This window comes from Anastrepha obliqua, chromosome 1, assembly GCF_027943255.1.
Source record: "Anastrepha obliqua isolate idAnaObli1 chromosome 1, idAnaObli1_1.0, whole genome shotgun sequence".
Taxonomy (NCBI): Eukaryota; Metazoa; Arthropoda; class Insecta; order Diptera; family Tephritidae; genus Anastrepha; species Anastrepha obliqua.
In genome coordinates, this window is record NC_072892.1 from 105436579 (window position 1) to 105464498 (window position 27920).

Below are 27920 nucleotides of genomic sequence, written 5' to 3' on the forward strand. Positions count from 1 at the left end.
TTTTAAATTTCGATTTTTTAAACAATTAATTGTCGGTTTTTTCTCGAAAATCTGAAAAATATTTGCTGAGACCCCCATATTGTTAATTTTGAAAAAAAGCTTCGATCAGGCACAAGATTATATACTAATAACACTAATTTCTTTTGTCCGATTGACTTTAAATGAATCTCCAAGGACTTGTGATGATCATTGCAAGGGATTTCTGGAGAAACGGGCTCCACACAAACAGCGATAACTTTTACAAATATTTTTATTATTATTCTTTTTTTTTTAATTTTGCTAAAGTCAAGTCGAAGCATGATGCCTTAATGCTACGTTTTTATTTTTGTAAAATAAAGCAATTGACTAGCAAAGAAAATTATTGAAAATCATCATTCTTTCGGGCCTCTGACTACCCCTAACCCTTTATAACCCGCAAAGGACAAGTGTGGCCTAAAAACGTATGTGGCTATGAAAACTGGAGAATAATAAGTGTAGTAATAAGTGAAGAGCAGTACTTTGATGGTTTCATGAATTTCAAGGAAGGTTTTGCTTGATCTTTAATTAAATCAAGCAAATCGATTGCCCCTTCATTTCTGTTCACATGGTCGTTTTCAATAGCGTTAGTTTTTAATTCTAGTTTTTATGCCGATAATACAAACATAGTGTCACTTCAGACACAATGAAATTTATGCAGTTTGAAAATTTGATCAGTCTTTGTCATGGCGAATCTTTCAATCACAATGTGGCTCAGGACCATAGCTATTTGCCTTTTGCTTAGTTAGAGAAGCTCTTGCAGTCATCCTCTCATGATTCTCTTTGGCCGCATGAGCTTATCTGTTCTGCAAGTACTGACTTTTTTCACCTCATACTCAGTTCTTTGAAGAAGGATTTCCTATCCGGTGGAAGATGAGAATTAGGTAATCTCTTCCAGATCTGTGAAAATGGCAAGGAAGTACCTTTTCTTACAAGCTCAATATCATTAATGTTGCAGTACCTCGAAACACACATTACATGAAAAGCGAACTCGTTACTATTCCTGCATTGACGGAAATAAAAGCCTTGAGGGCAGCTTGGCTACGTCGTAAGCTATCTAAAACTTCTTTAAATGCCGTTAGTTCGTCCTGAAATGTGTACGCTGCAATACGCTGCAATAGTATTTAAAACAGTCAGTGTAGAACCGAAGTGAGGCATTATCCTTTATGATTGTTTGATTTTTAGGTAATTGTTAGGGGTCGCTAGAGGTCGCTCTCCGTAGGAGTTGTTGGAGTTTGAAGGTAAAGTGAATATTTGAATATGAAAAAAATTGTATTAAAATAATGAAGTATATTATATTAAATTTAATTATAATAAAATAAATGCAATTCAACATTCCCAAGGTTTCGGCCAAATTACCATAAATAACCCCATAAGGGTTAAACGATCGTGAGTGTCTCGCAATACTCGGAGTGTAGGCAGCTTAATTCCTCAAGAGAGCATATCTTGGCGTGTTAGCTGAATCAATTAATTATACTAAAGCGTACGAACTTATCCATATAACGTTTTTTATATTTCAAATAGGCGATCACAACGTCAGACTCTATATATTTATATGCATACACTGGTGCTCACGTAATTAAGCCACTTCACCTTATTACAACATTCATAATATTTTTCGTTAATTTTTTATAAAAATATAGTTTCTTGTTTAAAATAAACCTTAAAAATCAAAACTCCAAATTTTCTATAAAATTCACGAAAATTTAAAAAATTTAAAAGAATCATCATACAAATTTTCATCTTCTTAATAAGAACCTTTAGAAAACTTATGGATGTGCAACTTTATAGTCCATCAAATTTCAATATGATTGAAGTCGCTCAAAAAGATGCGTTGATTTTTGATAATTTCTTTTTGCATACAATATAAACAGTTCCGAACACATCCGATTCCTTTAGTGAGGAAAACTCTTAGAGTAACGAAAAGGACAGCCCTTTTGTTGCTGATTAAGGCAGCTAAACAGTTGCAGATAGGATACACAAAGCAATAACAGCGATGCACTCCTGCAGCAGGTCAATTGGAAAAAAATCGGGAATGGAATCCAGAATATTACATTGGCTTTATACTGAGGTAGTTCGAGAAGAGTGTGAACATTAAGACAGTTGATAAGGTCTAAAGACTCGCATCTGTTCTTATAGCCATTTCAAGGTCAACCACGCCATCGAAAGTGTTATATGCGACACCGTACTTCCTTCCAGTGGAACTGTAGGCGAAACATGCCGTCAGCAGCGTGGCAATAATGCTGTACATTTTCAAGAAGTGGTCAAACAGTAGTTACGGAGTCATCCGGAAACATTATGACTGATATTTCGAAGCTCCCCGGAGTGACGGACTATGCCTACCACTCCCTGCACAACGTTCATGACCTTCCATTGTAAAACAGTGCGAGGCCATCCATGTATATACAGATGACTCAAAGCTCCAGAGCAGGGTGAGCAGACACTTAAATTCCGAATATCTAAGGCTCTCTTTAATTTTCGACTCCTCGACTTTTGCAAGATCATTTCGCTCAAACTTAACTTAGATTGTTGGCTATTGTGGGGCCGATTGAAAATGGTATTGGTATATTCCTACAAACATGTAAGCTACTTATTTTGAGAGGAATGATGGCACAACGAACTTACCTGCAGAATTGCCTGAGAATTGTGGCCGACTCTCAATGCTAAATGCACAGTATCCCTGCTATACGTTTAAGCACCTCCTTGATTTCTGTTATAACAGGGCATACTCCCACATAGACTAGGCGTGCAGACATTTGACATCTACAGAAGCTGTTTAAATGAAGATGAAGCTGACACGATCAGACATATTCTGTAATACTGTTCTGCTCTTTCCAGACGTTGATTCTTCATTTTAGGTATACAATTTATCACTGAGTTGAAAAGTAAATTTTAGGGAGATCAAAACGAATTCCACATGCACTATCACAATAGCCTATGAGCCTGAGTGTGCCTCATATTCGACTGCCGCTACAATTTAACCTGTCCTAACCTGTGCTGATTAGAAAGTTGAACATTTTTATGACAATTTTTTTTAAATCATAGAAAGCGCTATGGAAAAGAAAAAAAGGGTGCTCAGCCATGATGAATCGTAAGCTTTCGACAAAGTACAGAACGAAGGACTTCTCAAAAGCTCAAGTCCATGCTGCTAACACAATAATGCGAGTGGCTCATCTTAATGATAGGTATTTTTGCGTAAAACACGAAAATGCATATTAATCTATCAAAAAAAAAAAAAAAAAACACCAAATGCAGACGTCCCACAGGGAAGCATTTTGAGTCCTCTACTATATCTGATGCATATACCCACGATCTATCATCGGCAAATCAGCAAGTAACCGCATGAGTGGAGAATGAAGTCAAATTAAAACAAGTCAGAACAGGTGGTGATTTCTCTCAAAAACGCTTCACAGGTCAATCTTCATCGATGTGTCGATAATCCTACATGTCGACGAAACCAAATATCGGCGCATAACACTTGATGCCAAACTGCGCTGAAAAACTCATGCCAAGAAAAAACGAAAAGAGCTTGACTTGAAATTGAGCTTAGAATAAAATAAGCTTTATTATCTTATTAATAGGCGCTCAAGCTTATCAATCCGCAACAAATTACTTATTTAAAACAACCACTAAGACCGGTTTGGACTTACGGGGAATGCGCCAGCCAAAAGTACAACACCTCCATCCGTTGTATGCAATACAAAGTCCGGCGGAGCATATTAAACGCGCCATACTATCGCGGAATCGTGATCTTGACAAACCTACTGTGATTGAAGAAACGAAGCAATTTGCCAAAGCTCACAAACAGCGACTAAAAAATCCTGTCAACGATGCAGTAGCGAGCTTACTTCAGCTGAATCCTTCTCGAAGACGAGTAAAACGCACAACGGTGGGAGACCTTATGGAGAGCGAGGAGCGATTATATTACAAAAGGCTTCTTAAATCAAGTTGAAAATTGCATTAGTATCCTTTTATATTCAGATGCTAGGTGCAATTGTCCAACGCTTCTAAAAACTAATAAGAATCGTTAATAAAAAATAAAACAACACATTTTGGAAATTTGTTAAATTTTTATGAATTGTATACCAAGTTTAGATCTTTGATTTACAAGATTTTCGTAAACTAAAGAGCTTTGCATATTATTATAAAAAATTAAGATGAAGGGACTTAATTATGTGAGCACAAGTGTATATGCATTACAGTTTAGAGCTGTGTTAGCCAAAACTTAGATTTGACTTAGTTTTCGTAGAAATTTAGAGACTGCTACTCAGCAGGTCATCACGATTGCACCAGCCATCTTAATTTTTCATGGTACTTGTTTATAATGGTTGGTTTGTTTGTTTATTTCGTCTTTGATTTTATTTTCAAAAGTCCTCATTGGCGTCATATTGTACACAAAATTTATTTTGTTTCGTATATTTGGAGAAATTTTAGTCCAAATAGGTGAAAGAATAGTATGGCGACAAGATTCTCTTACGGCTCTCTTTGTATTTAGAAATTTAAATTAGGTCTCTAAAATTTTCTATTTTAAATTGAGTTTTGAATAAAGCTTAGCACTAGGTTCACGTTTCACGAGAAATGGCTGTTAAAATCCATACAAATTACACTGACGTGAAATATGCCTGAAATTTCACATATATATTACGGCAGAGTAGTGCTCATTTTACGCCGTGAAGACACCGCGCAACGAAATTGCGCGTAAAATGGCATTTCGTTTGTGAGTGAAGTGCCTGAGTTCGAATACTTCGAATACTACATTTTTAAGCGGAACGGCTTCGCAAAGACTGTAAGTAAATCCTCTTTATATTTGTTTTCTTTCTTACCAAAATTTGCCAATTTCTTCTGGGACGATGCTCATAAATTTTACGTTTCTTCTCATTTGACTATCAATGTTGCTAGCAACATTTCACGGCAAGTCAAAAACATGTTGCTGGCAACATTTCACGGCTATGAAGAAATACGCGTTGCTGGTATGGTAGGCTAGCCCTAGGTTGAGCAAAATTATGTCTACGCCTTGACTAACGCAGCTTTCAATTGAAATTAGTTCTTGTTAATTATGTGCAGGCCTCTTGAGAACCCGAAGCTGTACGCCTAATAGTTTATAGTTTCCCATATGTATTTGTTTCATTAGTAAGTGATTTTTATTATTCGTTTAAAAATGTGTGGCATACAAATTTGAACATAAACTATAATTTGAGACAAGTGTTTTTTCGATAGTGACTGAGGTCAACAAGCTAAGCACACAGAAATTACAATACAATGAAGTAGGCTAACTAAAACTATTGCAAATATTTATATATATATGTATTTTGTTTTTGTAAGCTTCACAAGTATTTTATGTATTAGCTAGAAAATGGTGATAGTCTCAATAAAACATATGAAGATTTGTACCAGGATAATAGTTTGTATATCTGCTGATCCACGTAGAAAATAACATTTTTGGATTAGGAATACGAATATGATTGATTTATGTAGGTATATGCAAAAAAGTAGAGAAAAACATATAGTCAAAAAACATTAACTCGTTCATTAATACAATATCAATAGGGTAGAGCAAAATTCATATCAAAAACGTTTTGCAATGTTCATTGGTATTCCATAATTTATGGAAAGTGTGTATGTATGTGTTTATTATTTTATGTTAACACACTTATATATAAAGGCAGTTCAATAACGATTTTTTTACGCAAAAATTACAATAACAACAATGACACTCCCATATTTTAACTTTAGTAGGAAGAACAAAATTGAAATAGAATTTGTTTGAGGACAAAGAGAATTCAAATGGGAAGAAATGCAAATTAAATGAGAAAAAATATGACCAATTGAGGGTAAGAAAAAAGGAAAATTTTCATACGCAATAAATTAATTTAATAACGTAAATAATAGAATATCAAAAATTTTGAAAAATAATTTACAAGATTTAATGATCAAAGTAGAAAATGCCTCGCAGAAATTTACGCAAATTATTAACTTATAAGTAGTTTTAGCGAAGAACGCATAAATGCACACATCGCTGATTTACTTCAATTGTGGCGTAATCAAAAAAAATATATATATATATAAGTACGCAGAAATGACTTGTGGTACTTCTTTTATGCTGTGTAACAAATGCTTGGCGATATTTATTAGCGGCACCTCATTAGATGAAAATAAATATTCATTTTTACACAGGCAGGCATAGTTAATTGAAAACAGCTTTTTTCGAAATAACGGATTTTTGAGTTATGTCACTAGTGAAGCAAATGTGGGCGGCATGCGCAAGAAACTGAAATCTCGGTCCGTTTCAGTAACAAAATTTACAACACCAAATTTTTAGAGGTGCTGCACTACCTAGCATACCGTTATTCGGCTCTGAGTAAATTTGACAGATATGCCAACCGGGAACTTTGGATTTTTCGTCATTCGTTTTGTGTTTCACTAAGCTAAAGCTAACAAGCATCATACCTAACGAGCAAACCTGTTATCTATCCTCCTTCACTACTCGTATTTGCAACAATTCAATTTTTTGTGTGGTGAAATTTTGTACCAGTAAAGAAAATCAGATGGAATCAAATATAATATATTCAGGAAAATTTTTTTCCATGAAATTTCATAACATATTTATATATTCAGAATAAGTTTTGTTTTCATGATGGAATATTCCTTCCAAGTTTTGTTAGCACCAGTCTTTCAGTGCTAGGTTTCAGTACTAGAGCATAGTTAAGCTTTCTAATTAAACTCAGTTTAAACGTCCAACTTCGTAGGCTTAAACACAGTTTAAAAAATACACCACAGGCAAACTAGCACTGAAAAATTTACCCTTGGGGGAAAAGAGCAGATTTGCAGGTTTGATTAAAAAAAAAACACCACAGTTAAACTCGCAGTGAAAATTTGGCCTTAAAGGAACGGCGCAGATTTACAGCTTCTTGTCATTATGCGTCCTTTGCGTTTAATTATTTGAAAGAAAAAAATTATATATGTATGTATGTATGTATTTTATTAAAAAATGTAGTTTTGTTCTGTTCTTTTTTTATTGGTTTAAATAAAATACGCGAATGTGTTTTTTTCTTCGATCGAATATGGTAAAATCAAGTTTTTTTTTTTTGTTTTTAGGAAATAGAGAAGTGAAAATGAAAGCATTACAAACAAAACTCACCTCGCGTTGTGACCCAACAAGATGATATTTCTGCAAATATAATGGAAATATCGATACCGTTTTTATACGAGTAATGAGAGGAGTACACGAATATAGATAGTTTAAGACAAAAATGAAACTTTAATTAAACAGAAAAATTATAAAGTAGCTTTACAATAGGTTTCAATTTATTTAGATTTCATTTGGTTTAGTTTAGTAATCAAAGATGTGTTTTTTTACAAATAAAACATTTATTTTTAGTAAATTAAAGGAACATTTTAAATTACATGCAAATTTCTTTTATGTGTATTAATTAATTGCTTATTTGATTAAATTACGTGTAGAAAAAAGTGTTATGATTTTCTTAAAGATGAAAAAAAAACTGTTTTCCCTGAATACAAAAACAAAAAATAAAAAAAACCTATTGCAATAATAATTTGGTGGTACATGCATCCAATATTGCTGATAACACTAGTTTACAACAAAATATTTTGATTTTACAAAAACACCACTTCAATGTGAAATCGGACGCAGAGCACGAAAAATACACCACAGATGTCAAACTATTTTTCTTTGAGTATTTTTTCACTAATTGAAATAACTTTTATAAGCATACTAGGTTGTTCAATAAGTTCTGCGATTCGATAAGAAATACACAATTTTATGCCTTGAAATACACTTTATTATTCAGTACAGTCTCTTGAACAGCAATACTATACATTTGTTCCAACGAGATTCCAATTTGTAAATTCCATCACTGAAGTGAGAGTCTGGAAGGGCTGCAAAATACGTTTCATCAGCTGTTATCAACTCATCATTTGAGGAAAAACGCTTTCCATGCATGAATTTTTTAGGTTTGGAAACAGATGGAAGTTGCTAGGGGCTAAATTAGGTGAAATCTTGGATTTTAGTCATTGCCAAATGCTAAAGAAGGAGAATTTTTTCTTTTACAAACTGGATCCTTTGCACGAATTTTTTCCTTCAGCTGGTGTAAAAGGTTACAATAATATTTACAATTTATTGTTTTACCACTTTGCTAGTTAGGTTAGGTGGACCTGGCTGGGAGAAAGCCATCACATAAACCTATTGGTCCTTAGTGTTACCAGCTGGATCTAGACCTTTACGTTTTTTTGTACAGGACTTCCTGTAATAAGCCTGCGTTCTTTGCGAATCTAAGTAAGCCCTAAAGTTCAAACCCCGAGAGACATTCTGATTCCTCATATTATAGAGTTCCTAGGCATTTCATTTGGGCCCGAGACAATGCAGGGCAAGAACATAGAAGGTGTTCAAGAGTTTCCTTCTCTTCTAGTGTATTGCATAATCTGCAGTTATCATTGTTTGCAATTCCCATCTTGTATGCGTACGCCCCTAGCAAATTGTGGCCTGTCAGCATACCTATGATAGTTCTGTTTTCTTTTCTAGAAAGAGCTAGTACGAATCGGACGTATTTATCTGCACAGTTTGCAAGTAATCCACAAACAAAATTCCTTTCGTGTCCAAAAAAAAGTGATGCTAACACCTTCTTGGCCGATTTCTGGGCACGAACCAGTTTCGGAGCTTAAGAACTAGACTCACACTACTCTTTATTCTCTTGTTTTGATTTAGGATCATGATGATAGACCCGACCCACGCCTCATCCAAAGTGATGAAACGACGCACAAAGTCAACTTTATACTTAAAAAACGCTCTAAATGTTGCTGAGGAAGGCGCATTCGAATGAAACACAATACTTCAATAAAAATGCTGCTTACATTGCCCAATGAGATGCCTAGGGCTTCTCCTAAATCTCTTTCAGTCACTCAACGATTTTCCAATACCACATCCTTATTTTTCTACGATTTCTCGTGTTGCTGCTGCTTTTGAGCGTCCTTGATGTGGATAGTCTTCAAGGCTTGTACGACCACTTTTAAATTCAGCAACCCATCTTTATACTATACTAATTGGTGGCGGAAAGTCCTTAATAATAAATAAAAATTCAATCGCTGCACGATATTTGATTTTTTCCATTGTAGAAAATACTGTGACACGTTGATACTAAATGACTTGTAAACAAAGAATGCATTGACAGATTGGAATGAAAATTCACATACGTTCATATTAAGAATGTACCTCTAGTTTTAATACCACCTCTTATCGAACCGCGAAACTTATTGAACAACTTAGTATTTATTGTATTTATGGCTTTCTACGAGTATACTATACCATAGTTGAAGTTTTAAATATTCGCAATCGCAAAAATAAAAAATAAATGAAAGCAAAATTTTTGAAACTGATTTCAGAAAATTACTAGAAGAAAATTTTGTGGAAAAATTGTGTTTTTTTTTTGTTTTTTATTTTAATACTTAAAACCTTTTTTTTTATTTAAATATACATAAATGTAAGATAGACTATTTAACAACCATTAAATTCTTATATCACTTGTTTTTATGACAAAATAAATTGGCCAGACTTTAAATATTTTTTAGTTGACCTTTCCTGACTTTATCAATAATAATTATTTGGTGATAAAATATTGAGAATTTTCGTGTTCAATGGCCGATTTTACATAGTAGTTTTACAGAATGGCGCTCTTGTCATTTTTTACTGTAAACTAGTGCCATTTGAAGCAGTGAATAGAGTTTTCATAAAGTTCTCAGGTATTTTCAATAACGCTTTAAAAAAGTATACTTCAATCTAAATCGTAATTACCTATTGCAAAAATGAGTATTTTTCGACATTTGTACCATTAAAAAGAATTTGAAATATTGCTTCTATAAAATTTGCTAATTCCCTGTAAAGTGACAGCAATGCAAATTGAAAATTTCTATTTTATTTATTTATTGCAAGTATTCAACAGTATTTTCTAATCATATTTTTGCGCGCTATGTTCTTTTTTGACACTACGTTTACCACATTGGCTAATTGACTGCTGATATGAAACGGAGTTTCAGAAAAGTCATCACCTTAAACATTGGTTCATGAGCGACTGAAGCTGCATTCAACAATTTTTTCTTAAATAATATTTAGTTATAGAAACTGCAAGATTTATGCAATGTCGATTAATAAAATAAAATTTTATTGTATGTATGGCCGATGAAAAAGTCAATCTTTATCTTTGATTCAAAATGTCATATACAGCGGGCATCATAAACGAAAGGCTTCGTGCACGACTACCATTCGATTGGTGCGAATATGAAATATCCAAAATGATTTGCGCTATATTTTTTTCTCGCCAGTAAGTACGAAGTAAGTTTGAAAGACTCAGCTGATTGGCTGATGTAACAGGGGTTATGACAACGGTCTGTTTACGACGGCGGTTGGCGGAACCTGAGATTGTGTTGACAGCCACTGCTGGTGTTACTTCGTTGCCTTCTGAACTACGACTACGTCTAATTGGAAGAGCGTAAAGGTCTGATTATGCATACTTCGCACAACAGCGCAAATAAAGGAATCATGGAATATGATATATTTACAATTTTTTTATTTATTTTTTATAGTAATATAATACAAAAATTTCACGTAAATCTCTAAAAATATTGTATTCGAAATGTCACTGAGGAAAGAGAGAGGGTAGAATAGAGGATAAAGATAGTCAGTCCTGTGAGAATTTTTCAGATTCTTTGGCAGATCTGAAAATATCCTCTGGCTTGAGAGAACGAATATTACTCATTCTCATGCATTTGGAACCCAAACTTCGTAGCCTAACTCTAGTAAAGACAGAACACTCATAGAGAAAATACTCAGTGCTATCGCTTCCTCTAAGCAAGACAGGAAAATCGGGTCTTCAATGATTCCAATGGAGGTCATATGCTGACCCCTTGGGTTGTGACCTGTAATTATAACGGCCATCAAACGAAAGTGTTTTCTTCAAAGATTTAGAAAAAGTTCGACAGCTTTCTGTTTGGTTTTTTTAGTTCTGCAGTATTATAGACTGGATTATCGACCTTTATGTAAATGTCATATATAATCGCTGATCCAATTCATGATTAGTGTAAAACTGATTCCGATTATTGGATCTGGTCCTTGTGCAGCGACCGCTGATTCACAGTTGGCCAATTCATCGGCAATTTCATTTTCTTGAACACCGCGGAGCGCAGCAATCCGCGCTACAAGGCTCAATAATTTTAAGAAAACTTAGTTAGTCAGTCGCATTACATTCGTGTGCGTTAACAGAACCAGGCTGTTTGAGTGCCAAATTCAAATAAATAAAACCGCAAATGAGCTCACACTGAAGATAAAAGAATATTTTCGGTATTTTCGGTTCACCCCATCTTCTTAAGCTAGGAAACGTTTTTGCTAATAAAAATTCGACTATTCTTACTATTCTACTTTTATATTTGATCGATCATGTAATTGAACATTATTTTCTAAAATAGTTTCATACATAAATATCTAGAATTTTTTTTTTAATTAATTTAAATGTATAATACAAAGTTCAGCTTTAAATTGGATGTTAATTTGAAAATGAAATTTTGCTATTAAATTAGAATATTATGGTAAAATTATTGGTATTAGATATTAAGTAAACGTGTTAGTATACAGAAGAAATCTCAAAATCGAATTCAGCTGCATGCGTTTCTTCAACACTTTGGGTGGTGCTTCTGAAAAAATGCCGCAAAGCAAGTGGTGCAGTTAACATTTCAATTTCATTACCAAATTTGTAGGCATTATTTATTTGTTTTTCATTGAAAAACTCGTTTTCATATATAATAAAGTGTGTGTTTTATGCTTGACAATAACTAATTTATTAAAGCATTTGATTTTGGGTACAAAAATTTTAAATGTATTATGTTGCGAAGTAAAAGTAAATAATAAATTTAATTATTTACATATGATTTGTTTTGTAAGCAATTTAAAAAAAGGCTAAGCAAATTTTGCCAATTAAGAAACTATCAATAAAAAAGATTAAAAAATAACAGGTTAAGAATAAAGTTGAAAACATTAGCTTAAAAAGTAGATATGTATTTATTTAAAAACTTGTTCATAAAGGTTTTAAACAAAGTAAATAATTTCAGACATAATAATAATATTATTATAAAATATTTATTTATATAAGAGAGTAATTCTAGAAATATTTTTAAAAATCCTCCCGTTTTAATCCCAAAATCCCGATCCCAAAATCATAACACCAATTTAGAAACCGTTGGCATGGGTTTCATCCGTACGTTGGCCATGTGACAAACAAAAACAAAAATATGTACTTTACCTATGGGTTGTATTAAGTTAAATTCTAACCCTAAAGGAATGGAGAGCTCATTTGAACAGGTGTGGTACCCTTAAAACCCTAGAAAATGAAAGGACGAAGAATAGAAGAAGGAACAAAAGCGATACCCGAATGAAAGCGACTAGAAGTTGCAAGTCTGGCAGTTTGATGGCAAGCATTACAAAAAAAACGAGACAGCTGAGAAGTGGCTGCCGATCGGGCAATGTATGGTTAAGACTTTCGTCACTAACTATAGTTGAAGCTTTTTCTGGTCAACCCGTGGGCTTAAAGAAGATCTGAGCGAGACCTTGCATGGAATCTGCTGAGCTGTCACCGTCCTAACTATCTAAAAAGAGAGCATAGGTAGCAAAGCAAAGTTGCATTCTCACTTTGCGTGGAAACACTACCCCGAGTGTACCCTACCCAGCCACCTCGACAGACACACCGTTTTTTTGAGAGGGAGAATGGGAGAATAATTAATAACTTGCCTTCGAATTTTTATACTCAATCATTTGCTATGCCTGGGACAAAGTTTGCAACAACTGATAGATCAGAAATGGACTTGAACTAGCCTATCTAGATGGGAAGGCCAAGCGCGGCTAGAAGTACAAGTAAAACGGAACCTTATAGGTTACATTTAATCTAAAGCCAATCTGGAGTCAGCTTAACTCAGATTAAAAAAGAAGCAAAAAAAAAAAAACACAAGAAGATGCTTAGGAGATATGCTGAGCTCCACTTTATGTAAATTAAAGCGATTAAAGATTAGTAGATTAGATTAAGTAAATTGCCAAATTTGAAATCCGAGAAATTCTTAACTTGGGATATAAGAGGCGATAAGGTATTCAGGTTTCGAGCAACTTGAGAAATTTAAGTAATGTCACTTAGAGGCTAATTTTTATGTAATATTTTTATTCCCATTTGCATATAATTTATTGGCATATAATTTATCACAAATAAATAACATATAGCGAATTGATATAACTAATATAAAAAATTAATAAAATAATAATTTTGAACGAATCGCACAACAATTTAGCCAGCAACAATAACCAATTCAAAATGCTACAAATACGTTAGTATGTATGGGTGTTTTCAAATAAATATAAGTATTAGTTGTGGCACTTGCTTTTATTGTACACATTTCATAATTGCGCTATCCACTCATTAACAAGCTTATATATAATACATATGCATGTATGTATGTATGTACATTTCTAGATGCAAGTGGGGTACAGTTAACTCTCAATGCATAGCGCTTGGGCAAACAAACGGGGTGGGCGGAAATTTCTTTTTTGTGGTTTTCCAACACTTGCTGATCATTTGCTTAGCCATAACATCGATTAGCAATGTATGTATGTGTATGTATATGTCTGTATATAACATTTGCAATAAATATATCATATTTGTGTGTAAATGTTGACATATTTAAGTACTGATATACAAATGAACTCGTGGCAATTCATTAATATTGGAACTTATTTACGAAAATGCACAATAAGCCCGAAAGGCACATAGAAAGGAAAAGTTGAGAGTCGCAGAAATCTCAAAAAGAGAGTGAGGGCGTGTATGGTTTAGTGTATTTGTTTGTTTGTTGTATTTGAATTATCAAAAAACGATTTGAGATGGGTGGAAGAATAGTTGGTATAAGAGTTATAGGTAGGCAGTATTTTGTTTTTGTTTCTAGAATTATTGTTAGTATTTAGTGATAGTGGTTGAAAGAGTAGTAAGAGTGGGATGAGAGTAGTAGTTGTTAGTAGTAGTAGCGGAGGTAGGCAACCAAGGTTGTTAAAAAGAAACGGAAAATGCAGTTCTCCTCAGGAACTCAGTAAAAAGTCTCATTTAGCGCAAATTGCAAAAAAAAAACAAATATGGAGTAATATTCTGGCGTTACAAAATTTACAAAATCTTCGCACTAAATGACGAATAGTAGTTAGTTTTCAGAAATAAATTATTAAAAAGCGCTGCTAGTGAATGTTAATATATATAGATATATGTATATGTAAAATATACATACATATATATTTCTATGTACGTATATAAATATATAGCTCTCAAATATTCCTATTTGCAGTGCAGCACCCTTCTACGAGGGATTTCGAAAGTGTTTGAAAAATTCAAAAATACATACATATATTTTTTAGTTTCGCTACTAAAATGGTTTGGTTGCATTTATATGTATTTATAAAAATGTATGCATGTACGCCAGTGGACGCATTCGCTAATTTTTATTTAATATTGTATTTAAGAATTGAAGCGCGCAACACTAAGGTCGAACGAAGCTAAAAACAATTCACTAGAAAAAAGTCATTTTTTGTTGTAATTTTTAAAGTAAATAAATTCGATTTTGGGAAGATTTCTTATATTTATTTTAGCCTACCGCATGGGGATAATGAATTTCAGCTAATTCACAACAACATTGGTAACGTAGTATAGCACGACCACTTTTTCTGAAATATTTCGGGCATAAAAATATGAGAAAATTAAAAGTATTAATTTCAATTGATTTTTTGTTTGATTTTTGTTAAAAATGTAATAAGTTTTTTTAAGTTTTTAACAAAACAGTTTGTAATGCTTAAATTAGTAAATATGCATGTAGGGTATATTTTATAAAAACTGGTTTAAAATTGATAAATTAGCATTTTGTTACTAAATAAATTGAGTATATTTAATGTTTAGTAATGAAATTCATGTGATTTAATTTAATTCAATTTTTAAATGCTATTTAGCTTTAATAAGAAAGTATATCAAAAACTTTAATGAATTAATGTTAAAAAGTACTTTTTCGGACTTGGACAAAAACTTAGCAATATAACACAAGCACAAGTGAACAATTTTTAGGTTTGTTGTTTTGTTTCTATAAAACCAAATGCAAAACTGAACTTTTGTCTTACCTTAGCAAGCGTGTTATGTAGTCTGGCCAGTTTTCGGGGAACATAACTAGGAAAAAGCCAACGGCTATTAATATGACGCCGGCCAATTTCATGCCCGCAAATGTGGCGCCATAGAGCACAACGTCTAAAGCTGGAAAGTAATGGTACAAAAATAAATTTTATCTAAACTACATAGAAAAATATGAAAAAGTAATCCGAAAACAGGGTGGCGAAAAATTATTCATCCAATTTTGTTTCTGGATACCTTTTTTGCTAAATAAGAAAAAAAAATGTTTTGAGTGATGATAATATTTAGAATAGAAAAAAAGTTTAAAACGCCAGAAAGTGTACAAGCAAGTTAAAAATATTGATTAAAATGATTTCTCAGACGTTGGACTACCCTGACGTTTTGTGGATTTTCATCCCGCCATTTAAATAATATAAAAGTTAAAAAAAGCGGTCGCCGTAACCGAATGAGTTGGTGTGTGACTACCATTTGGTATTCAGAGATAACGTAAGTTCGAATCTCGGTGAAACACCAAAGTGAAGAAAAAATTTGTTTCTAATAGCGGTCGCCCCTCGGCAGGTAATGGCAAGCCTCCAAGTGTATTTCTATCATGAAAAATCTCCTCATAAAAGTATCTGCAGTTCGGAGTCGGCTTGAAACTGTAGGTTCCTCGATTTGTGGAACAACATCAAAACACACGTTACAACTAGGAGAAGGAGCGCGGCCAAACACCCAGAAAGGGTGTACGCGCCAATTATATATGTATATATATATAAAACACTGAACTCTCATGACTAAGGTATAGCACCAATAATTGTAGCTTTGCGCTGAAACCAACTCATGCAAAATTTGTAGCGCACAGATAAGAACGTGAACGACCCAAGAAATAATTTTCCTAGATTTTCGGTGATGGTTTTGGCTCCTCCATAACTGATTTGTTTAACATCACCCTTTCAAAGCGTCATTGAATTCCATCCAAGTCAAATAACAGCTACCAGTTAACATTGACAAAGATGACTGATACAACTATTGCCAGCAATTGCCCAATGTACTGGCCTTAAAAGAATATTCGAGCCCATGACTTTAATATTGGACTAAAAAAAGTCGGTAGTTATGGCTCTGTAGCACTCACTGTTATGCGAAATGGTGCTTCTAGTAATACTTTTGAAATAAAAAATACTACCTATGATGGCACTATTCTAATAATTGCGCCAAATTTTACCTCCTAGGAATACATTGGGTTCTCGGTCATCACATGGGAGCTACTCCAACTAAAACTCAATCTAAAAAGCAATACCAAGTAGATGGCCGAAATCTTGTTGAAAAATTCTAATCAGGCTCGTGCACGTCATTTGAGATCGATGACATCAATAAATTGTTAATATTTTCGCTATTCAATGTTGGGCACAGTCTCACTAGCTCTTGGTACTATCATAAGATCCTGATTGGCAGCTAAAATTTCGACCGGAAAGAGTTCTATGGGGCCAAAAAACTTTGACTCAAACATAAATTCATATTTGGATCACCCTCTTTAACAGCAACATTTTTAAAGTAATATTAAAATCAATAGATATCCAGCATTAATTTACGCACATATTGAATTTTGAGATTTATTAAAATATCGTTTATAATAGTCTAATGGCGTCGATCGTAGACTGGGCTATCATAGGAATTTATCCTAGTTAACAGTATTTAACCTTATATAAGACCAGTTATATTCGCCACTTCTCTGCTCGGCCACTTGATGAAAAATTTGTATGTACAAGCAACAACAAAGTTATCGAGCAAGACTCGCCGCTAGTGAGTAAGGCTAAACCTCATAAAACTGATATAACTCACTATTTTGCAAATCCATGTAATTTAAGGCAGTTCTATTCGCCACTGGCTAACGCTTGGCGAAAACAAGAGGCCTATAGTTCTGAAAGTTACTGGGTGTTCCATCGATTTTTTAAGCTTTCCAGGTAAAATAACAACCGTGAGTTATCAGAAACTTAGATAATGCTTAGGAACAAAGTTGGGAAGTATTCGAAAATTGAAAAATCAGCCGTTACGGTGTTGTCAAACAGGCGTTTAAAACAGCGATTTTACACCATTAAACTGTTTTTTATTTCTAAATCCAGCTTTGGAAATCATTTGAATACAATTTATTCCACCTTTTTTTACAGCCACTTTTTTTAAATAATAAAAAACTCTGCTTTTGCCCTCCTTTTCAACCGACACCAGGGATACGAAGCAGGGAGCCAGAAGGCAAGAGTTTGTTAAACGTCGAACACAAAAACTGTTAGAGATATAATATATCGGCAGCAATAATTTATTGAGAGAGGATGGTAACCTGTTCTCAAAGGTGAAAAGCAAGTCCGATAATCAAAAGTGTTGGAATGAGAGTTAAAATCTTGGCATAGGGACCGAAATGGTTCATTCTATTTAAGCTCTTTACTTGTTTTACGGACCTCAATGTCTTAATTCTCGAACATTAAGGTTAACTTCAGAAGAAATGGGTTAAAAATCAATGAGAGATCACTGTTGTATGGGGAGAAAACATATAGCGAGTCCCATCCAAAATCGTTTAAGGCAAAAAGTATAAACGGGGCATTCTAATCCATTTATGTAAATTTGGAAATGTGAGTTCCAGACTATCGAACTATATTGTAGTATAAGTCTTCTAAATTGACGCGATAACCGTTTACGCGATTTTGCTATCAGTCCTATTTAGTTGTAAAAGGGCAGCTCACATCGTTTTATTCTTTTGACCACAGGTTTATAAATGCAAGAGCACTTCTAGCATTAAGGTGTTTGTGAGAAGCACTTAATTTAAATTCCAAACGCTAGATGAGCCACCTTGTAGGCAACGTGCTGTTTCGATATCGACGAGAAAGCCGTGCTGAATAAGCGCTACTTGAGGTGTTTATATATTTCTATAGGGACCTAATTTCAGAAAGTAGGATTACCGAACCCAGGTGTGTCATATATAACGACTCGTGTTCTTCTTTTATTAGAAATATTGGCTGGCCACCCGCACAAGACAAATGTGCCCGATATGCGTATGTAATATCTAGGGTAATATTATTGATTTATATAGTGGCCGTCGTAGCTGAATTGGTTGGTGAGTGAGTTCCATTCAGGAGTCTCTGGATTCGAAACTCCGGACATGAAACATTAAATGATAGATAGAAACAGTTTTTTCTAATGGTGGTCGTCCCCAGAAGGCAGGGTAAAACTTTTAAGTGAATTTACGCCAGAAAAGAGCTCCTCGTATCCCTCCTCAGGTCAGCTCTTCAAGTCCCTCGATTTATAGAAAAAACATATAGACCCATACGACAAATGGAAGGAGGAGGAGCTCGGTCAAACACCTAACAAAGGATTTAAGCACTAATTATTATTACTATTATTATTGTAAAATTGCAACTTAATATTTTCTCGGTTACTCGCAGTTAATAAACTATTAATGAAATTTATAGGTGCGTCATGTAAACTAATGGCGTATGCAGATAACATAGCCAAAGTAGTGACATGCAAATACGTATATAGATACCGTGAACGACATAATAACTAATACACTCGTACTTGCATCAATGGGCAACTCAGGCAGGCCTGGGGATAAGCGCTGACAAAACGGAGATGGTACTTTTTACTAGAAGGTGCAAGATCACCTATTGGCACCCCCGAAGCTAACCGGCGTAGAACTGGCTCTTAAAGGCAACGCAAAGTAACTTGGAGTAATTTTGGATAGAAAGCTATCATGGAAGCAGAAAATATCATATTAGAGAGGAAGAAAAAAGCCAGCTACGCTATATATGCATGTAAAAGGATGCTGGGAGTTACATGGCGTCTACTTCCTTCAAAAATGGTATTAGTGCTATTACTCTACGGTGATCTGCTGTGGTGGGCTGCGTTAAGAAACACGACATACAAAATATCTATGGAAAGTGTTCAACGTCTTGGTGCACTCTCCCCTGCTGGGTCAATGAAAACTACACCAACGCTACCGGGTGAAATAATACTCAACTTGGCATGAATTATAAGCCCAATACAGATTATATGACTCCGAAGTGCAACTGGGTGAAGAGGTTCCGGAAAACAATAGAAGAAGAAGGGTGGAAAAGAGGCATGAAACATTATTCCAATACACTTCATATACTTACTGATAGCTCGAAAATGTTGGACAGAGTAGGTACAAGGATTTATTGCACAGACCTAGACATCAAATGGCCATTTAAGCTTCGTAACCACTGCAGTATCTTTCAAGCAGAAGTATTTGTTGTAGGAAAGACATCGAGCAATTCCAAAATAAATATGTACGTTGACAGTCAAGCGGCGATAAAGAAATTGCATCTCAATACGTTCTTAAGAGCAGGGAAGCCATAGAAAGACGGCTGCACATCTATTGGGTATCCGGGCATAAAGGCATTGCAGGAAACGAAATTCTAGATGAGATTGCCAAAAGTGCTGTTTACATGACATTTGAACAAAATATATACTGAAACCTTTAAATACGATATTCAATGACATCGTTGCGCACTTGAAAATACGGATAGACAAGAGGAGGAAGAATCTAGCCACTTATAAAACCGCGAAAATTATGTGTGTACAGATGGCAGATAAATACGCCAGATGCGGACTAGCCCTGTCCAGAAAAGATAGCTGCACTATCGTGGGTATACTGACAGGCCACAATTTGTGAGCAGCACACGCATACAAGATAGGAATCGCAAACAACGATCACTGCAGATTTTGCAATGAACTGGAAGAGAGAAAAATCTAGAATACCTCCTATGTTCTTGCCCTGCATTGTCTAGGGCCCGAATGAAATGCCTAGGAGCTCTATAATATGAGGAATCAGAATGTCTCTCGGGGTTTGAACTTTAGGGCTTACTTAGACTCGCAAAGGACGCAGGCTTATTACAGGAAGTCCTGTACAAAGAAACGTAGAGGTCAAGCTCCAGCTGGTACCACTAAGGACTAAAAGGATTATATGATGGCTTTCAGGCAGTCAGGCCAGCCTAACCTAACCGTAGATCAGTTGTCTGTTAGTTGGCTAAATGACCGCCCAGAGTATTATTTAGAAGCGCGCGGAAGTATTTTGCAGAGAGTAAACGCGAGCAAAGAAAATTAGTAATAGATTTCCAACGTAATAGTGTGATTGCATTATATTTGGCAGGAAAATCCCATCCAGCGATTGTTCGTGAGCTCGAGCACCTTAAAGTAAATAAAGTGTTTGTTTATCGCACCATTACCCTTTACAATGATACTGGTAGCATCGCGAAACGTCATGGAGGGGGTCATCAAAAGGCTGCAACGTCACGTTAAATGGTTAAAAAAGTGAAGAAGCGACTTGAGTAAAGTCCCCGAAGAAGTTCCAATCAAATGGCTAAAGGACTGAAAATATCTGACCGTAGCATCCGCTGCATACTGAAAAAGGATCTCAAAGTCAAGCCTTATAAGATCCAAAAGACGTATGACCTCACACCAAAGCAGCAACAAGTCAGACTTGAGAGAACGAAGAAGTTGTTTTGCTTGGCCGACGAGAAAATTTTTCAAATTGAGCAATTCGTAAACTCCCAAAACGATAGGGTTTATTTGACCGACCGTTCATACGAGAATTTGAGTCATTGATTGGACACCAGGAGGCAGCACCCACCATAGGTAATGGTTTGAACTGCTGTAACCGCAGGTAGGCGCTCTCCAATCGTTTTTTGAAGTCGTGGGCAGACAAACACTTCGGTGGCAGACCACGGACGTTTCAACAGGACTCGGTATCGTCTCACAAAGCTCGAGTGAACCAAGAATGGTTAAAAAACAACGTTCCGAACTTCATAACGTTCACACAGTGGCTCTCAAATTCACCAGACGCTAGTCCGATGGATTATTCTCTTTGGGCCAGTTTGGAGAGCCAGGTCCGAACTACCAGTCTCGAGGCGCTAAAAAAGCCATTGTCCGCGAGTGGGTCAAAATACCTGCAAGCCGCATTAGGGAAAATTGCGATTCGTTTCTGGGCCGTCTCAAGGTCGAAGTCAAAGCAAAAGGTGGTCATATCGAGCAAAAGTAAATTGATTCTTAATTTTGTATTACTTTCACACATTTTTTACTTTGAATTGAATAAAAGTAATTGTTCAAACTAAATTTATGGCCTTTTCAATTAGTTATACTTCGAGTGCCGAATTTAAAGAATTTGTATAGAGTCTCATATGGCCGCAGGTCTTGAGATCATATCATATCATTAGCATTCCAATGTCAGTCTGGTCTGCGCTACGACGAGAATTTATAACCAGCTAAGTCCTGGTATATTCAGAACAGTTTTACGTCGGTTCAACATAGTACTTAATGCTGTGTTTCAACTTACCTCCTGAAACTGGAACTGCTGTAATTAAACCCAGCGTGACAAACATATTATAAGTGACAGCTGCGCTGAATTGCATTAGTATGTGGAAAACTGAAATCAATGCATACATTTTTAATGGCTCATTGAATTATTTATCACAAGTATGTACGTATGCATTCGTAAACTTACCCAATAACAAAATACTGGCAATTAATAAAATAATCCATGGCATGCGATCTGGCGGCATACTCTCATAGCCAGCCAAATACAGCCCCACACAAACTGGCCACAGCAGTAGCGCATTGAGAAATCCGAGTGTGGTGAATGCAAAAGCAATCTGGCCAATCGGTGGATCGCCCATCACCTTGCGGAACATAACCTACACGCAATGCGTTATATAAAGAAATAACAAAAAACAAAAATAAAAAAAAGTAAAATTAAACATTTCCTTTTCGCTGTATTTTCATTTGGGCTTAGAAGCTGATACATGACATGCGGTCATAACACACACCCTGAATACTGCATAACCGGCGGCGCCCAACGTAGCTAGCACAACACCACTCAGCGTGCGACTTTCCGTAATGCCGTCCATGTAGGCTAGCAGCGCGATGCCGGTGTCGCATAGAATGACCGCAACAATCTAGTGAGGATTAAAAAGCACTTAATTGCATTTATTTTTGTAACAATTTAATGCCATGTCGCTTCGTGCCGTGGCCACACATACCCGCACGCCCACAAATTGTTCATGTAGAATGACCCATGACAGCAGGTAAACACAAGCAACATTGGTCGCAAATAGCGCCATGGCATCTGTGGCGAAGAGCACGCGTAGAGACATGGTATATAGGTAAGTGGTCACCAGCCAAAGTATGCAGAAGGAGAGACAGCGATTGAGGAAACGACCTGTCGAGGCGTGAAGAAATAAGATAGAAAAAGATGAATGAGTTGTTCTATTGTTCTACTTTACGGTGCTGGCACATATTGCTCTTACCGATTGTGAAACCACGATCGCGAAATCCGCGCAATACGTCACCCAAGATCTCGCCTGGCTTGTCGCATTTTCGCAACGATACGCGACCTAGCACATAAATGGGGAAGAATAGGAATGAAAAGTTGGTGAAGAACCAGGCGGCGAAGAAGGGTGCGCGAAATACTGTCGTCTCCGGTAAAGTTGGTGGTGCGACTTGGAAAAATTTTGTAGCCTCCTCCACCTCAGTGACGCTTAAGGAATTATCACTGATACCCAGAATATTTTTTGGGTCATCATCATCCATATTGGTGACCAAATCTAATTCGATGGCGCGATTTGATGTGCTGTCGATGTCGTCTGCAGTAATACTGGCGTAGGGGCTGCGATTCAAGTAGAGAAATTTGATGCAATGCGTTGCGCCAACCCATGACGCGGTGACGAGTATGGTGACGCAAACTCCAAAGTACATCTAAGCAATAAAATTACCAAGAAAAGAAGAATGGAGACAAATGCCATATAATATTCGCTGATTTCGAAAAGTAAAACTGTTCATGCTTGTTCATATACTCACCTTTCGCGCCAATTCGGAACAACATGTCTCTCTACAAGCTTTCAGTCGTCGGAAACGCACTTCTGTGCCATCTGGTCCCGCCTCCAAGCCGGGCGGCGTATCTGGTTCATTTGAACCACCTCCAATACCAGTAACGCCACTTACACCACAACTACTCACAAAACTCCCACCAACGGCACTGAGTCCACGCCGCAAGCCTGGGTGCGTACCAATCGGCGTCGACGCATCGCGTACATCCGGGTGTATTGTTATGACTTCACTCGGGTCCTGTTGACTCGAAGAAATTGAGTCTTGGTGGGCGATTTGTGGATTGCTGGTGTTGAGCGCATTACTAAAGCCGCCATACGGACCATTCGGAGATTCGCCAGTCACAACAACGGATGGTGTACGCACTCGTTTTGGGTTGAAAATGGCGGGTATCTCTCCGTCACGAGTCATGCTATCGCTGATTTGTTGAACACTCACGATGATGACGACACATTATTTTGGTTAAAGGGTTGGATTTGAGCGGCTCTCAATATAAATTGACGTCAACGAAATCAGGTAACTAGAAATCAGATGAAAGAAAGATATTATAGGAAAGTTATTGCAGGTCGGTCAAGGAAGTTATTATCGGTAAAGAATCGATCGGAAATTTACCAAATAATGAAAGTAAGTGCTAGTCAAAAAAATCCTACTGGGTGGAAAGACGATTGACCTGCATACAAGATAATATTCATTGGGGTTACACTAAGCTTATATTTAAAGATGAGTATAGTTTTATCCAAAACAATTGCCATAAAAGAGCTGTGCATTTCAGACTGATTCAAAAGACTTGTGAAATATCAGAGATCTCCTTCCTGACAACGGTTGTGAGAGTTTGATAGCTCTCACCCAAAACCTCAATCCCCAATTCATGTTAAAACTATAACACAGCACACACAGGCTCTGCTGAGGTGGGCGGATAATCTATATGGGGAAGCTACTTACGATTAGTTATTGCAAGACAACAAAATATTGAAGCAGGACCTGCAAAGTGTGGAAAGAGGAAGATGGCATATCTGTCATAGATTTGTCCATTACATAGCTCGGTTGACATTAGAAAAGTTAAAGTTTAGAGGGAATCAAAATAAAAAAAAAATCCGCAGCTTATACTAACTTTGAAATGGAGGAGTCTGATGAAGACTACGCAAGGAAATCGGTCCTAAGTTTACCTGTAAAATGCCAGGTCATAATTGGCCCAGTTTACTGAAGTATAAGTATTTAAATAAAAAAAAATTAGTTTAGCTATATTTCTTTTACTAAGTACCGTACGCCTCTCTCAAACATGCCATTTATAAGTAGCTGACAAGGTTATTCCCAGTTCACCAATCATGAAAATTTAGTATCGAGTCGAAAAAATTCTACCAGCCTTGAAACTCTCTACAATATTTCGCAATGGCCATCTCGCTAAGAAATGTGTTTCGTTGATTCTAAGGAGGTCTTTCCGGGCCGTCAGTTCATTTCGGCTTCAAAGACTTTGCTGTCGAATAGTAATGCCAATGAATGTCTAATAGCATATAAGTCAATGGCGGAAAGTTCACAAAATTCTCGGCTAGATCAAAAGGCTTTATATAATTTCTCTTTTTTCCACTTTTTTGTCTACTGTGAAAGAGAGTACTTTCTTCACTCTGCGATCAATCCGCTACCATGTGCGCCCCTAATTACTTAATTATAATTAATTAGGAGGAATCAATTGTGGACCTTCCTACTCTAGTAAATACGAGCCCAGGATTCTGTGTCTCCTGTGACCTAATATCTCACAGTTGGTGATCAAGTATTCCATAGACTCCTCTTCATCGCAGCAGAACCTGCATAATCTTGTACTAGATAACCCTATTATGTTGAAGCCTTTATTACAGGCAAAGTGACCTGTAAGTGCTCCACAAAGTAATCTGAGCCCCTTTTTATCTAGGTTTAGAACAGATTTTGCTCTGTTGGCATTGAAGTTCAAAAACTTTTTGGAGGGATTAAGGCCGCTTGTGCCAATCCAGTGTTCCCCGATTTTTGCTTGGATCCATTTTTTGGTTTCCTGTTTTATATTACTTTTGTTAAAGCCGAAAAATGGTGTTGGTCCAATAAGTAGGCCTTCTGCCCCTTTTATGGCATAAAAGTCTGCCTTCTCGTTTCCTTCGTGCCCCTCATGTCCAGGTACCCCAACAGTGAGACCTGATTATGAGTGGCCAATTTGTTGAGTGCATTGTTACACTCTATTATGACTTTTGACTTGAATGTGAAGCTGTTCAAGGCTTTGAGAACCGATTGGCTGTCCGAAAGTATTTTAATTTTTAATTTCTCGAACCCTCTTTTGGATATATTTTCCACTGTTTCCATTATGACGAAGAGCTCAGCTTGGAAAATCGTGGTATCTGTACTTAGTGTTAGCAATTTGTGTGCTCTAGGCCCTACTATTCCTGCTCCTACTCCTTGGGAACCATCTGTGTACCATTTTTGTGAGTCATAATTTAGCCATTGGGTTAGTGTTCCACTCTTCGCTAGGCGTGAAGATAACCTTGTATCTCTTTATAAAATTTAGTACGGGTTCTGTGTGGTCATTCGCCTGGGTTATACTGCATGTTGAATCCTGTTCAAGATATTGAGGTGTACAGTAAGATCTCCTGGTTTAAGTTCTTCTCTCATTTCATTTGAAAATAGAGTGCTTGCATAGTAGCTTCCTCTTGTATTGCTAAATGTAGTGGTGCTTCCATGTCAGCAGTTGGAGTAGTTTTCATGGCCCCTGTTATGCTTAGGCACGCAATCCAATCTACTTTTTGTTTTCGCGTTTGTTGACAAGATATTTATATGTAGTTCCCTAACTAGGTCAGTGTGCACCTATTTTCACTTACTTTCTGGTTGCAGTACTAAATCTTCTCATAATAATCATCGTTATATGTAATACATACGTCACATTAAAATATTTAAATTCCTTTGTGTACCGTTCGATTGATTTCAAGTAAATACACAGCAATTTGAAGTATATAACTTCCTTTAGCGCAGAAATTATGATCCTGATATATAGGGGGCATCTGGCAATTTACTTATGGTGAATAGTGGTATTGCAGAAGGGAGTGTGGCATATGTCCCATATGAACTGAAATTTCAAAACTTAAATCTCATATGGTGTGTACAAAATAAATAAATCCACGAAAATTTTAAAATCTTCAAAATCATTTTTAGGTATCGCTACTAGGGTTTGAAAAAAAAGTGTACACTTTTTATGAAATTGGATAAAACCTACTATTATAGTGAGAACTCTTATGGTCGAATTATCGACTGGTACTAGAGCATACCGAAAATATATATTCTGTCAAAAAAATATCGGGAATTTAAAAAGCGTGCGTGACACATATGGCTAATTTGTTTTTGCTGGAATGTTGGTACAACTGCCCTCTATAGTGTCGCAGAGTTTGAGTGTGATCTGTCAATTAGCTTGTTTTTGGCATTTAATTATATCAGTCAACCGCAGGTGTGCTCTGCGATTCTCACTATAGATAAAAATATCGGACAAAGAATTTGTCTTAAGTTTTGTGTTTTGAACGGGATTTCGTGTGTCGAATCATTGAAAATGTTGCAAAAAGCTTCTGGCGAGTGTGCTTTATCAAAATCACGGGTCTACGAGTGGTATAAGGATTTTGCAGAGGGCCGAGAAGTCGTGTAAGATTTTCCCCAATCTAGTCGCCCATAAACGTCTTCAACGGAAGAAAACATCGACACAGACAAAGAAATGGTGCTGGAAAACCATCGTTTAAATTTGAGGTAGGTAGCTCGTGACCTTAGCGTGTTTCACGAATCAATACGCAACATTTTTATCATCGATTGGGCATGAGACGCGTGGCTGCTCGACTCCTTCCAAGAGAGTTGCATTTCTTTTCAAAAATTCATCAGAAAAATGTGGCTGAAGACATGCTTGAGCAAGTGAATTCGGACCTAACGCTAATCCAGCGCATCATAACAGGTGATGTGGTGGGTATATCGGTTTGACAAGCTAGTCAACAGGCGGCTGAATGGCGCCATCCACATGAGCCGAAACACAAAAAACTACGTCAAAATCGGTCAAAAGTGAAAGTCATGCTACTCGTTTTCTTTGATTACCATGGTGTTGTGCACTCGGAATTTGTTCCAAATGGTTCTACGGTAAATAAATTATGTTATTTGGAACTTATACGACATTTGAGAGAGAATGTGCATAGGAAACGGTCCACTTTGTATAAAGAAAACTCATGAATCTTGCACCATTTCACAAGGCTCATATTGTGAACACTTTTTTGACCAAAAACTCGACAAATATCATCGAACAACCGCCGTATTCAAGGGAGTTAGCTCACTGTGACTTTTTCCTTTTCTCAAAACTTAAATTGCCACTCCGCGCACGCCGCTTTGAGTCGATAGAGGCCAAGAAGAATTCGCTGAAAGAGTTGAAGAAGATCCCTTCAGACGCATTGAAAAGGTGATACGATGGCTGGACTGATCGTTGGCATATACGTATTACTGCGAGTGGAGCCTATTTTGAAGGCGACAAAATAAATTTTGATGATTAAAGAATTATTTTGCGTTTTATTTAACAATTCCCGGTACTGTTTTGACAAAATGCATGTTTGCTTAAAAAACAGATTACAAAGGGCTAATTGAAAAACAAAAATTAATTCACCGCTGGTGAGATTCATGCTCGAATTTTTTTTTTTTCAATTTGTATAAGACTATTTTTGGAGCGAATTTCGTTCTCTTAATGAGCGTTAAGAGGCCCTCCAAAATTTCAAAATCTTATAAATATGTAAGACAGCACAAACCTCATTATGAATAGCGGCGTTGTCGCATTCATTGGCCAAATATAGGCAACACCAATCTTATCAA

The 27920-nt window shown here is 36.2% G+C and overlaps 1 protein-coding gene across 8 annotated transcripts in view; it reads right to left on the reverse strand.

The window, feature by feature from the left end:
* The window catches only part of LOC129235348 (putative thiamine transporter SLC35F3), a 69341-nt gene that overhangs the window by 13939 nt on the left and 27482 nt on the right, over nucleotides 1–27920 (reverse strand). For 4 of the 8 annotated variants that reach the window (XM_054869145.1, XM_054869144.1, XM_054869148.1 and 1 more), the window contains exons 2-9: nucleotides 23052–23598; nucleotides 22502–22949; nucleotides 22235–22413; nucleotides 22022–22150; nucleotides 21700–21889; nucleotides 21532–21621; nucleotides 15206–15335; nucleotides 7154–7183 (exon numbers count right to left, since the gene is read on the reverse strand). In XM_054869145.1, the coding sequence (XP_054725120.1) occupies nucleotides 7154–7183; nucleotides 15206–15335; nucleotides 21532–21621; nucleotides 21700–21889; nucleotides 22022–22150; nucleotides 22235–22413; nucleotides 22502–22949; nucleotides 23052–23489 (1634 nt within the window). In that variant the 5' untranslated portion in view covers nucleotides 23490–23598. Of the gene's footprint in view, nucleotides 1–5406; nucleotides 5427–7153; nucleotides 7184–11623; nucleotides 11713–15205; nucleotides 15336–21531; nucleotides 21622–21699; nucleotides 21890–22021; nucleotides 22151–22234; nucleotides 22414–22501; nucleotides 22950–23051; nucleotides 23599–27920 lie in introns of those variants that run through there. The other 4 variants (XM_054869147.1, XM_054869151.1, XM_054869150.1 and 1 more) reach the window with 3 other exon arrangements.